This window comes from Tupaia chinensis, unplaced genomic scaffold (genome assembly GCF_000334495.1).
Source record: "Tupaia chinensis unplaced genomic scaffold, TupChi_1.0 Scaffold000357_1, whole genome shotgun sequence".
NCBI lineage: Eukaryota > Metazoa > Chordata > Mammalia > Scandentia > Tupaiidae > Tupaia > Tupaia belangeri.
In genome coordinates, this window is record NW_006159853.1 from 1,069,897 (window position 1) to 1,084,009 (window position 14,113).

At 35.6% G+C, this 14,113-nt stretch overlaps 1 protein-coding gene and 1 pseudogene across 1 annotated transcript in view; both read left to right on the forward strand.

Moving 5' to 3' along the window:
- LOC102479037 (olfactory receptor 4C16-like) overlaps nucleotides 1-2,492 on the forward strand; it is a 3,348-nt gene extending 856 nt beyond the window's left edge. Inside the window, exon 2 of the mRNA XM_006152768.1 lies at nucleotides 2,321-2,492. Coding sequence (XP_006152830.1) covers nucleotides 2,321-2,492 — 172 coding nt within the window. The remainder of the gene's footprint in view (nucleotides 1-2,320) is intronic.
- An 8,083-nt stretch (nucleotides 2,493-10,575) lies between these two features.
- The window catches only part of LOC106735331 (olfactory receptor 4C16-like), a 7,122-nt pseudogene continuing 3,584 nt past the window's right edge, over nucleotides 10,576-14,113 (forward strand).

Below are 14,113 nucleotides of genomic sequence, written 5' to 3' on the forward strand. Positions count from 1 at the left end.
CTCAATCCTCTGATTTATACTTTGAGGAATGCAGAAGTGAAAAATGCCATGAGACGATTATGGAGCAAGAAATTGATTTCAGATAATTAAAAAATGAATCAAGGTTTCAAATCCTTCTCCATAGTTTGTATTGAGCTAAAAGAAGTCAATAGAAAACATCATATTTTATTGTTGATTTAATGTAGCTCTGTCTTGGGGGATTAGGGCTAGCTTCTTCAGGAAGAGAGACAATGTGAACACATACACTGGATAATACCAAATCTGTTTTATATTCTGTAAGAAACAGCATAAGGTAAAAGCAGATACTAAATCTCATTCCTTTAATGTAGTTTTTGGCTGTGTCTCTGCCACTGTTGCTTGTCTAATGTCAATTGTGGCTTTGGTTTGTGGCTTTTACAGCCCTTCTCCAAGCTGATCTCTAGAGTTCTCTGCTAATATTTAATTATGTGTATACTCACAACTTTGCCACATCCTGGCAGGTTTTCATTCTTCTAAACGGTTTCCTTTATTAGACACTCTGATGTCACTATGTTTGATGATCAACTTAATTAATATTCCTGAGTCAGTGGAAGTAGCAAATTCAAATCATTAATGAAACTTCATGTTATAATCTTTACATTATATGTAATCTAAGCAATCTCCCTGTCAGGTCTTTGGGTTATACCATGAAATTTTACCATCTATTTAACCAGATTTTTCTATAACAGTAGTGGTATATAGAGAGAAAATTAATCTTTCTGAAAGTGTCTTTGATCTTAGGAAGACTTTCACTGTTAACATTGCAGTCACAAAATTATTCTTTTTGTAAAATATACTTTTTGCCCCTCATTTGATCTCCTCTAATTTGGGGAGCATGCATTAAATTTTCTCTTAAAGCACATCATCCATGTTCATTTGTTTGAAATATAGGGCTGTTATGTTTGTAACATAGATTTTTTTAAATTAAGATATACATATTTCTATGACCTAGAAATGATAGTAATCAGCTGATTCAATCATCTGTAAATATTAACAGATTACAGAAACAAAATGTAATAACCCAAAGAAACATATTTAGGCTTTGAAACAGAAACAGTTGAATCACCTATATGAATTATGTTAGTGATTTTTAATGCAATCTTGAAGAGTAACTTGAGCAGAAAAGATGGAGACAGTGAATGATAAGTATATTTCTGCTATGGAGAGGAATATCATCTTTGTCATGATCCATCAGTACCACAGTTTCTAATTATGTGAATGCTAAACTTGGTCTCATTTCAATTTGTTTCATTATTTGTATATTCCATATACAAATTAAGCAGAAGTATGATTTTATTTGAAATTTCCAATTCTATTTATACATTTTTATTATATTTATATTAATAAATTAGTATCTATATTATTGTACAAGAAAATTTAGAATTTTTCTAGTTTGAGAAAATGATCATCTTTTTTGTGGAGGAATATAAAACTACATTCCACAATTATTATAACAACATGCATACATCACTCTTTTTCAGATTTTTGTGAATTTAAATACTTACAGCAGCTACAATTCTGTTCTCCTATTGAAAGGTTTGCTCAGTATTATAGTCCAACTAGCAGAGTTTTACGTAGTGTCTTCTTTAATCTCAAGACAAGGGAAACTTGGAAAGGGCTGTATACTTTGGGCCAGCCCAGAGCCCAATTGTTGAGAGAACCAGATTCCACACGCAACCATAGTTTGACTCTAGGCAACTGTAACTTTAAAAACATGCTGGACATAAACTTATGTTTCAAATTCAAATGAGATAAAGAAAGGTGGAGAGGAGACTGTGAAATAAACACACTCCATTAGGGAGTGATTTTTCTTTCTCTATCTGTCTTCCTCTGGCAGGTGTACATGCCCACTGATAATTAGAGAGAAAAAGAAGAAGAAAAGGGGCAGATAATGAATTTATTTGCCTCCCCCAACACCTTGTCTGTGATGTCTCCTGGATACACATTCAGGGCAAAGCTACTGTCACTACATCTTCAGACAGAGAGTTTGCTCACTCATAGATTTAATTCATTAGATCACAGACATCTTTGCAACCATTATTCTTCCTACTACCTTATATTTCTGGGTTCAAGTCAGGTCTTTATAGAGAAAAGAGTGTGAAGCTAAGAACTAAAGTAAGGTCACTTGAGGAAGTGTGAAATTCATGATCCCATAAATTATCTTGCATTCTTTGGGTTGTTGATGTAGCTTACTATCTCTTTAAATAATTTCCCTACCTCAAGATCATGTCATTACCTCATTGGAGGAACTTATCATGTAATAATATTTGTTCTCTTCACAAATTTACTCCTCTACTCTTAGTGCTTCCCAACAGCTAACCAGAGGCAAGTCCCAAGGAAAGTCCACACAGGAGAGCACAGTCTTGCTCCAGGAGGAAATGACATATGTGAGGAAGTTGCAAGACTTTGCTAACACATGCAAGTGTAAACTAGGAGAGTATCTCACTGTGGAAGTAGATCTAGTAGTTAACTAGGGATGGCAGAATAGAAGTTTAGAAACTAAGGAACTTTTGGCATGAGAGTCTCAGTCCCAATGTGAAATTTATTGTTGGTATGAGTTGAATTTGTCACCTAAGAAAATGCTATCTTGGAATCTTCATCTAAGTACCTCCAAATGTACTTAGAGACAAGGTCTTAACAGAAGTTAGTTAAACTGAAATCTTTGGGTGAGTCACTGGTATGACTAGTGAAAAGGGAAATTCGAATGTAGAGACAGACACCCACACAGTGATAATGCCATGGGAAAAAGAAGATAAATCAAAGAATGCCAATGGTTGCCAGTAAACTACCTGAAGCCAGGAGAGAATCGTGGTACAAATGCTCTCATTGAGAACAAACCTTGGTGATGTCTTGATCTCAAACATTTAACCTCCAGAACTGTGAGACAGTAAATTTCTGTTGATTATGCCACTCAGCATATAGTGCTTTGTTATGGCACTGTTGTTAGAAATCATAACAAGTATGTTGATAAGATCATCTGATGCTGAATCTTGGGCCAGTAGGTGGAGGAGTGATTTAGGTGGTGAACATCCATGGCCAACTCTGGTTTGAGTCCCAGACCTGGTAGCTTGAAACTCAAGCCAGACATGTGTGAATTTCATGCCCAAAATCCCAGAAGGAGAATGGAGAAGAAGGGATCACAGTGTGGCCATCCTCCCAGTGGGTGATTTCTTGCTTTCTCTCTCTCTGTCTCTGACGAGTGCATGCACCCTAGAGCAAAAATCTGTCTCTCTCAAAAAAAAAATATATATATATAATTAAATAAAAAAGAACAAGAAGTAATTATCTTTACTAATATAATAAAAATGTACAAGTGAAGACTTCAAACTATAAAACTACTGATAGAAAACTCTTGGAGACATTGGAATAGGCAAAAGCTTCTTTAAAAAGACACTCAAAGCATAGTCAAGTGGGGTTACATTAGGTTAAAAAGCTTCTGCACAGCAAAAGAAATAATAATTAAAGTGAATCCACAACCTTTGGAATGGGAGAATATATTTGCAAACCATACCTCAGATAGGAGACTGATAACCAGAATACACAGGAAACTCAAGAAACTTACCCAAGAAACATAACAAACAAACAAAAAAATAAAAGACGGACCAATGAGCTGAATAAACATCTCTCTAAGGAATATATATAAATGATCAAAAAGCATATGAAAACATTTTCAACATCCCTTATCAAGAAGGGAGATGCAAACCAAAATGACAATGAGATAGCATCTAGCCCCAGTATGAATGACAGTTTAAAAAAAAAATGGGAAGTGCTGGTGAGGCCATGGTGAAAAGGAAATTTTCCTACACTGTTTGTGGGAATCTAAATTAGTCCAGCCACTGTGGAGAACAATAAGGAGGTTCCTCAAAGACCTTAAGATAGAAGTACCATATGACCCAGCAATTCCACTTTTGAGAATCTACCCAAATGATAGGAAAATTCTCATTTGGAAAAATACTTGAATATCCATGTTTATTGTGGCATTATTCACAATTGTGAAGACATGGAACCAACCCAAATCCATAAGCAGATGAATAGAATAAAAAGGTGTGGCATATATGCATTACAGAATGCTACTCAGCCATAAAAATCAATGAGATCCTGGCATTTGATAAAAAATTTAATAATACAAAAGATTTACTGTTAAGTGAAGCAAGCCACATTCCAAAACAGAGGTACTCAATATATAAAAAATAGCAGTACTATATGGCAGAAACTGAAAAACTGGATACTATCAAGACATGGAGAGAAACTGTGGATACCAGAGACAGTGTGGGAGGAGGGTGGGGGATGGAAGAGAAGATAGGGAAGGAATGCAAGGGGAAAATGAAAAATAAATAAATAAATAAAACGTTTAATGGACCCCAAATGGAACATTATCTGTTAATGATAATATGTATGGGAATATCTTTGACTGAACTAATATGTAGTGTATTTAGAATGGGAAAATTCATTTGTATGCTCTAATGGTACACAGTGATTGAATGTCAAAAAAAGCTAATAAGGGACCAGCAGTTAGTGTAATGGCTATGTCGCTGGACTCCCACATAGTCGACCGTGGTTCGAGTCCCGGACCCGGTGGCTTAAACTCACGCTGGGCGCGCGTGCGTGCGTGCCCAAGATTCCGAGAGAAGAATGGAGAAGAAGGGATTGCAGCATGGCCATCCCCCCTGGGGGGTGATTTCTCGTTTTCTGTCTCTCTGTCTCTCTCTGTCTGGCGAGTGCACGCACCTTATAGCAAAAACCTCTCAAAAAAAAAAAAGCTAATAATAAAAATTTCAATAATGTATTGGTAACAGGAGCACAAATAGTTTTGAGGAATTTCATGGGAGATATAAATGACTATACTTCCTGTAACTTTGTTCTGTGGTACGGGTGAAAATTCTGAAATTCAAAGATAGTCAGTGGCAGAAGATAATAGCTATTAGAGGCAAGGTGGATATAATTAGAGAAATAAACCAAGACTGAAGAGTAGTAAGATACTTTTTCTTATAGGACTCTATAATGTCAAATAATAGTGATAAATGTTAAACATCATCGTCATTACTGTTGCCATTATAAAATTTAATGTATTAGGCCAGTCCCAGTAGCACAGTGGTAATGCAATGTTATGTGATACTGAGATCAGGTGGCAAGGTCCTGTTTTCATGTCCTGAGGTCTCTGTTGCACACCAGAGGTTGCATGTGTGCCGATGATCCTGGCTGACTGAGGCCAGGGGAAGAATCATGGTGTGAAGATGCTGTTGGATGTGACTGTTTATTTCTCTTTGCCTTATTCTGTCTTGGAGAAATAAACAAATAGACTAACACATTTTTAAAATTAAATTATTAGTATAATTTAAAAGTTAGGAACCAAATATGTTTTGTCACCAATTTTTTCACTTAAAAGAGCTATTATATTGAGTCAGAACTGTGTTTTTATTTTATTTATTTTTTATTTGTTGTCACAAATTCAGGAAACAGGACTACTCCTTCAAATGTTGATTGGAATTGACTGACATCAAATATGTAAATTCTTAGTATTTTCTTTTCCTTTTATGTCTTTTTTCTTTTTCTTTCTTTTTTCTTTTCTGTTCCTAAATCTATGTGAAAGACATCTTTCTGAATAGTCATAGAATCATCTATTCTCATTTGCTCATTTTTAAAAAAAGTTATTTTGTCCATGAGAATGTATCTGCTGTGGTAACTTTCTGTTCTACTTCATGTCACAATTTGGCATCTGAATATTTTACAAAAAAAACTTTAATATATCTGTTCTAACAGAAAATGGTTAATGGGAGTACTATCTTGAGATCTTAGTTTCAAATTTGGGACTGTCGCATGTTGGGGCAGGAGGCTAAAACATAACTGTGGATTTGTCCACTCTGCTTCAGAGAGAAAAACAATGGCGAACAATGTAAACGCTTCTGTACTTAACTCACTTCACTTAATGTCCTCTAGGTTTATTCAAGGTCCTGCAAATGACATGAATTCACTTCTGTAATGGCTAGATTATATTCTATATAATATATAAGCCACATTTTCTTTATCAGTTCATCCATTGGTAGACATCTGGGTTGATTCTGTAATCTCGGTTATTGTGACCACTGCTACAATAAACACGAGAGTGCATGTGTCTCTTTGCCATTTTGATTTTGTTTCTTTTGGGTATACACCCAGGAGTGAGATTGCTGGGTCATATACTAGTTCAATTTTTCAATTTTTTTTCGAGAAATCTACATGCTGTTTTCCATAGAGGCTATACTAATTTACACTACCAAAAACAGAACAAGAATTTCTCATCCTCCACATCCTTACCAGCTCGTGGCATCTGAAAAAGCCAAACTTATGAAAGAGTAGAATAATGTTTACCAGAGGCTGGGGAGGGTAGGATGGACAGCAAATGGAGACTGGTTAACAGGTACAGGGTCACTATAAGTTCTATTGTGTTACTGCACAGAAGAGAGATCATTATTAACAGTTTTATATCATGTATTTCAAAATAGCTAAAAGATAATTTTGAATATCTTCATCCCAAAGAAACAATAAATGTCTGAGATGATGAATACACTAAATACTCTTATCTAATCACTGACTAATGTACACATGTATCTAAACATCATGTTCTATGCTATAAGCATATACAATTATTAAATGTCTAAAATTATAAGTGTTAGAAAAGTATTAAATAAATAAGATGAGCAATAAGGACAAGAGAAATAGAAAATGATAGAAAATTAACTGGCAATTTTGATAAATTAATTGATAAATGATTTAGGAGATCACTAGCTTTAAAAAATACTTTTTCCCAGCTAGAAGGGTGCATCAAAATTATGCTTCTTAAATTTTAAGAGTGAAAAAAAAGAAACAATGCATTTATTTGACACAAAAATGAAAAGTTATGGGAATCAGCAGTTAGCGTAATGGCTATGTCGCTGGACTCCCACATGGTCGACCACGGTTCGCGTCCGGACCGGGTGGATTAAAACTCACGCCAGGCACATGTGCGTGCGTGCCCAAGATCCTAAGAAGAGAATGGAGGAGAAGGGATTGCGGCGTGACCATCCCCCCTGTGGGGTGATTTCTCGCTTTCTGTTTCTCTGTCTCTCTCTGTCTGTCTGGCGAGCACACGCACCCTATAGCAAAAAAACCTCTCCAAAAAAAAAAAAAAAAAAAAGAAAAGTTATTTGCTGATGATAGTGTATGTGATAATGTTTTTGTCTTGACCTATAGACACCATACTGATGCTGAGATAAACCATGTTGTACAGCATAAAGATGTATAGTGATTAAATGTAAATATAAAATATATAAAAATAAATAAAAGATCTCTTTGATTCAAAAAAGAGAGAGAGGAATAGATGTTCTTAGAATTTTAGAAATTTTCCTTAAATTATTTTAACAGACTGTTAGTAAGTAAAACATGTGAGGATACTCAGTTCTACTGTTACATACATTCAAATTAAAGTACTAGGTGGATATTTTTTCACCTATCAACTTAGTAGAATAATACTTTTTTTGAATAATACTTGTGATAGACATCTTTTTTATTTTTATTTATTTTTTATTTTAAGAATTTTGCCAGAGAGTGTTTGTACTAGCCAGAGAGAAATAAGAGAGACAGAAAGTGAAAAATCTCCCCCAAGGGGCAATGGCCACACTGCAATATCTTCTCCTCCTTTCCCATCTCAAGATTTTAAGCATGCATGCACACATGCTGGGCATGTTTTTCTTTCTTTCTTTCTTTTTTTTTTTGAGAGGTCATTTTTTGCTACAGGGAGCATGTGCTCACCAGAAAGACAGAGAGATACAGAGAGACGAAAGCGAGAAATCACCTCCCAGGGGAAAAGGCCACACCATAACCTCTTATCCTCCATTCTCCTCTTGGGATTTTCGGCACGCATGCACATGTGCCTGATGTGAGTTTAAGCCACTGGTTCTGGGACTTGAATCGCGGTCAACTACATGGGAATCCAGCAACATCGCCATTATGCTAACTGCTGGTCCCACTGGGCATGTTTTTCAAGCCACTGGGTACATGCAGGACTCCAACCATAGAACCAGCCACATGGAATCCAGTGTCTTAATCACCACTCTCAGAATGTTATGATAAATGTCTTTTTTCTTTTTAATTTTTTTATTTTAATTTACCTTGTACATTTAATCATCTGTTCATGGACATTTGGGTTGGTTCCTTGTCTTAGCAATTGTGATTAATGCTGTAAACACTTTGGACAACAAACATAGTTGTCCAAACACTTTTCTGACTCAGTGTTCACTTTTGCTTTGGATACCCAAGAGTAAAATTGCTGGATCATATGGTAATTCTTTTATTATTATTATTTTTTTAGTTTGTTCCTAAGTATACTTTCCCATTTTTTACTTTTTTATTTCATTTTCTTTTTACATGCGATCTCATTATTCTGTTTACAAAGTGAATATTTCAACAGGTGAACATTTCTCCCTAGTCCATTTGATAAAACTATAAAATATCTTCAACAGATAATATCGTATTTCTTTGCCCCATTAATGCTTTGCCTCCCTATTTTTATTCTAAATGTCCTTCCTCAGACCCTAGTCTTTCACTCCTCAGTATCTATCCAAAAGACAGAAGAATACTTAATCAGAAAAGTGCTAGCACATCGATGTTAATTGTGGCACTATTCACAATTGCTAAGTCATGGAACCAATCCAAATGCTCACGAACAGATGAATGGATAGAGAAACTGTGAAACATATACTGTATAGAATACTATTTAGCCAGAAAAACAAAAACAAAAACAAAACCTCTGGCTTTTGATAGAAAGTGGAAGAATATGGAAGATTTACTGCTGAGTGAAGCAAGCCAGGCTATGAAGGAGAGACATTGTATGTCCCCACTTAATAGATATCAAGTCTGCACTCTATGACTGAAACTGATTGACTAAAATATATAGAAACACAGTATATGGATGGTAGTTCTATTTATAGGTCTTTGAGGAACCTTCATATTGTTCTCCACAGTGGCTGGACTAATTTACATCCCCACCAGTAGTTAGGAGAGTTCCCCTCACCACATCCCTGCCAGCACTTACGATTTTGTTGTTTTTTAATCTTTGACATTCTGACTGGAGTTAGTTGGGATCTCATTGTTGTTTTGATCTGTGTCTCCCTTATGATGAGGGCTGTTGAGCATTTTTTTATATGCTTTTTGGCTGTTGGTATGTCTTCCTTAGAAAGTTAATTATTCAGCTCATTTTGCCATCTTTTAATTGGGTTAATCATTTTTTTCATGTAAGCTGCTTGAGTGCCCTGTGTATTCTGGTTATCAGTCTCTTATCTAAGGTATAAATTACAAAAATATTAAACAAATTGTTTTATATACTTTATTACACTTCTATTTCAATTTTTTAATCTTCAATTTTAATTTATTACGTATAATCTTGAGTATCTTACACCCTGGTGTTAAGTAATATAAGATACACATATAAATGGGGACCAGCAGTTAGCATAATGGCTATGTCGCTGGATTCTCACGTAGTCGACCACGGTTTGAGTCCCAGACCCAGTGGCTTAAACTCATGCCAGGCGCGTGTGTGTGTGTGTGTGTGTGCCCAAGATCCCGAGAGAAGAATGGAGGAGAAGGGATATTGTGGCATGGCCATCCGCTCTGGGGAGTGATTTCTCGCTTTCTGTCTCTCTATCTCTCTCTGTATATAAATGAGAATTGAAGAATTAGTATGGACAACTTGTGACGACGTAATCATTTCACCATCTGCTGGTCACCCAGTGATACTGGTTTTTTTTGTTTGTTTTTTGTTTTTTGTTTTTTGTCCTCTGCCATCTTCTCCATCATCCATTACAATGTTTCCCTATTCCCCTGGTGCCCTTGGCACCTAACACCTCCACTTTTTTTTGCATTGGTTGCTAAATAAGAGGAGGATTAAGTTGCTATTTTCACAGGCTTGATAGTCAAGCCAAAAGTTAAATTTATTGCAACATCTAAGATTTTCTCATGAAGAAAGAAGGAGAATTTTGGGTTTGACAGGTGGTGTGCTAATTAAGGTGCTGGACTTTGACATGCCAACTGCAGTTCAAGTCCTGGACCAGGTGCCTTGCTTTCTCACTTTCCCACTCTGCCTCTTTGTCTCTCTCTGGGAGAAAAAAAAAAAAAAAGAAGCAAAAACAGTTTAAGAAAAGGAAGGGGAACATTGAGGAATATACTCTAGAGGTTAATATCTTATGCTAAAACATTCCTTCTGGAATGCAGAAATAAACAGTTCCGCCAGTTATCCATTGGAAGGCTGCTTTCAAAAAGGGATGGGCAGGGAACCAGCAGTTAGCGTAATGGCTATGTCGCTGGACTCCCATGTAGTGGATCGCGGTTCACGTCCCAGACCTGGTGGCTTAAAACTCACGCCAGGCGCATGTGCGTGCGTGCCCAAGATCCCTAGAGGAGAATGGAGGAGAAGGGATTGCGGCGTGACCATCCCCCCTGGGGGGTGATTTCTCGCTTTCTGTCTCTGTGTCTCTCTCTGTCTGTCCGGCGAGCACACGCGCCTTATAGTGAAAAACCTCTCCAAAAAAGAAAAAAAAGGGGGGGATGGACAGAATTGACACTAATTTAGAGAGTCTTCTAGTAGGTAAGTGATGGATTATTTTCATCTTTGTCTCAAAGAGCTCATTGAAGATTAGTTCAATATAATTTGTAGATATATTTCTTTTCTTTTCTTTTTTTTTTTTTGTTTACTACAGTGTGCATACCCGTTCTGAGGAAGAAGCAGAATTGTGTGACTAGCTCATAATTTTCAAGGTTTATTGTTAATACAGGAAATAAATTGATTGAAATATAAGCTTCAGAATAAAAGAATCTTTTGAGCTCAGCAAATATTTTAAGAAAGTCTATATAAAAAAGTCATTTCTGTGCAGAAGGATAAGAAAAGAGGATGAATTCCATGGGACAAATTTCTTAGAGTTTTCTGAGATGGCAGTGTAAGAATGTAGAAATTTTCAGTTTCTTTATTTTGATTGAATTTATTTTTTCTGTTTTTTTTTTTTTAGAGAGAGATAAGTTCTTATTAGAAATAAGGTTAAAAATAAGGTTAATACATAATAGTGATCCTGATATTGCTTCAGAGAATGCCTGATTTTCAATCCCTAAGTGTCAGCTTTGAATAGAATACTGCGTATCACAGCATAAAATTACTTTCACCTGTTTATTAAACAGTATAAGAATATAATTTGTCAAGACAGCCCCTAAGAGCAGTGATTAAGCACTGAAGCAAGCAAGTTGAATCACAGATGGCTCACCCTGGTTCCAAACCCTGCAATTGCCCACATGCCCAGGGCCCTGAAAGGATGGAGAAATAGAGAAAGAAGGATTGCAGCATGACCAGGAACCATTGAGGAGTGTTTTCTCTCTTGTCACTGGTATTCACACATGTCCTGTGGAATAAAAAGAAAAAAGTTGCTAAATTAAATTATTTTAAATATTCTATAAGATTATAATTTATAATTGGCATGCAATTATAAATTAATTTTGTAATATTAGGTGCAACCAGATATAGGAAGCATACGTAATGAGTATTGAATTTTATGACAACTTTTTGGTCCTCTAGTTGATTTGTTTTTCAGGCATCCTTGACAAAATAGCAGGCATCATCAGATTCAGTTACAGGGAAGTGCTGAATGAGTGCGTATTCCATCTCTGTTTAAATAGAAGTGTTTTTTTTTGAAGAGGTAAAGAAGCTTGGGACCACCAGTTTTTCTTTCTCCAGATAATGACAAATTCTGCAACGTAATATATGAGAGTGGGAATGTTTGTAAACACAGAAGTCTAGTGTAACTGATTTAGGAAGGATTGGGCAGTTAAACAAAGTCCTTGAGGAAAGCAATGGTTTTCACTACGGACTCTGCAATACAACTTGGAAGCATAGGAGTCACCTAACACTGTATTCCACTCTCATTCATTCTCCACTTTCTCGCTTCTTCATCGCTTCTCTTTCAGCTCTTCTCCATTATCACTGACCCCAACGTATTGTATCTTTACTAGTGATCTGGTGAATGCAGTTATTCTATACTCAGCCAGGCTTGCTTGAAGAGTTGAGGTAAATACAGTAATTATTAGAACACATGCTATGCTACTTATGCTGTTGTGTTTCCAGACTATTATAATCTATTTTATCTGTCTAAATTCTTTTAAGAACATGATGATAGGCATTGACTGTTTGGAAGAAAACAAATGAACATATGATCATACAGATAGGCATGCACAATGTGTGTGATACATAAAGTAGAAGAGGGCAATGAAAATGTCAAACTGCTCCTTATATCATATAAGGGCCAAGGATTAATGTTAGAAATAGCAACAACAACAAATTCTTAAGATAGTTATGGTGAGAAGTATATTCACTTTACAATCTAAGTGATGCGTAGTGATTAAAAGAAAGAAATTAACAAAAATATAAAATAAATTAAAGTTATATAAAATTAAATTAAAAACTCATTATTTTACACTGCTGGTGGGAATGTCAATTAGTCCAACCACTGTGGAGAACAATTTGGAGATTCCTCAAAAATCTACAAATAGAACTGCCATATGATCCAGCAATCCCATTTCTTGGCATCTACCCAAAGGACAGAAGAATTTCTCATTGGAAAAGTGCTTGCACATCGATGTTCATTGCGGCACTTTTCACAATTGCTAAGACATGGAACCAACCCAAATGCCCCTGTATGGCTGAATGGATTGAAAAACTGTGGCACATATACTCCATGGAATACTATTCAGCCATTAAGAACAACAAAACCCTGACTTTTGACAGAAAGTGGAAGAATATGGAAGATTTACTGCTGAGTGAAGCACGCCAGGCTATGAAGGAGAGACGCTGTATGTCCCCACTTAATATATACCAAATGTCCGCACTCTATAACTGAAACTGATGGGCTAAAGGATGTACAAACACAAGAGGTGGATGTGAATGCCAGATGTGGGGTGTGTGGAAGAGTGGGTCCTGGGGAAGAACATTTGGAGGAGAGATACAGAGACAGCATGGCTGAGACAGGGAGGTAGTGTTGTTATATTTTGATCAACTCAACTGGGGAGAAATGTTCATATATTGAAATGATCACCTTGTAAGCTAAATAATGTAATTGAATGTATTAAAAAATGAAAATTAAAAAAAAATTCCCAACACCATACCAGCTCTCCAAAAAGTGCTGAATGGAGTGCTATACTAGGAAAACTGAAGTCAGACACATATAAATAAGAGTACAAGAAACAAGCAAGAGAGTGGCAAACCTGATGGTAGGGACAAGTCCAGAGCTGAATGTTAACTTCCAGAGTTTAAATGGAAAGATCAGACCATAGTAACACTGCAAATTCAATAGAAGAATAATTAACTACGTAAGACTGAACTAGTGAAATACAATTGTTTGACTTGAGAATAAAACATTACCAACTTTCTTCGATGCTTTGATTTCCATACTTAAGGATTTTTATCTTAAACTGTTGATAGGTTTATCCACCTACTATTTGGACTGAATCCTAACCATTTTCCTGGCTTTAAGTTTTAAGCAGATTTCTTGTAACAATTTTTTATTTTGATCTTTTAAAACTAAAATATTTTTTTCTTAAAATTTAAAAATGCATTAAAAATACCTATTAATACCTGTTTAATGAATGCAGTAAGCTATATAACCCTTGCTAGGTACTCCTTTATAGTATATTCACTTTACTCACTGAAGTTTATGCCTGAAGTCAGACTTGTGTTTATAGATATGTATATATCAGCTGTGCTTACTATTGAAAGTTTTTAAATTATTTAAAATCTTTAGTGAATCAATAAAATGGCTCCCAAAAAAGGCATGGAGAACAACCATAGATACCGGAGACAGTGTGGGAGGAGAGGGTAGAATTGGTAGAGGAAGAGAGGTAGGGAATCAAGGGGGAAAAAAGCAAAATTTATAAGAAACAAGAAATAGAAAATTATTTGTTGATGATAACATGTATGGTAATATCCTTGATTGAGTCAATATGCAATGTATTCTGGATGGGAAATCTCATTTTATATACTGTATTGATGTATAGCAAATAAATATATTTTAAAAATACAAAAAAATAAAGCCTGGAGAAAACTGAC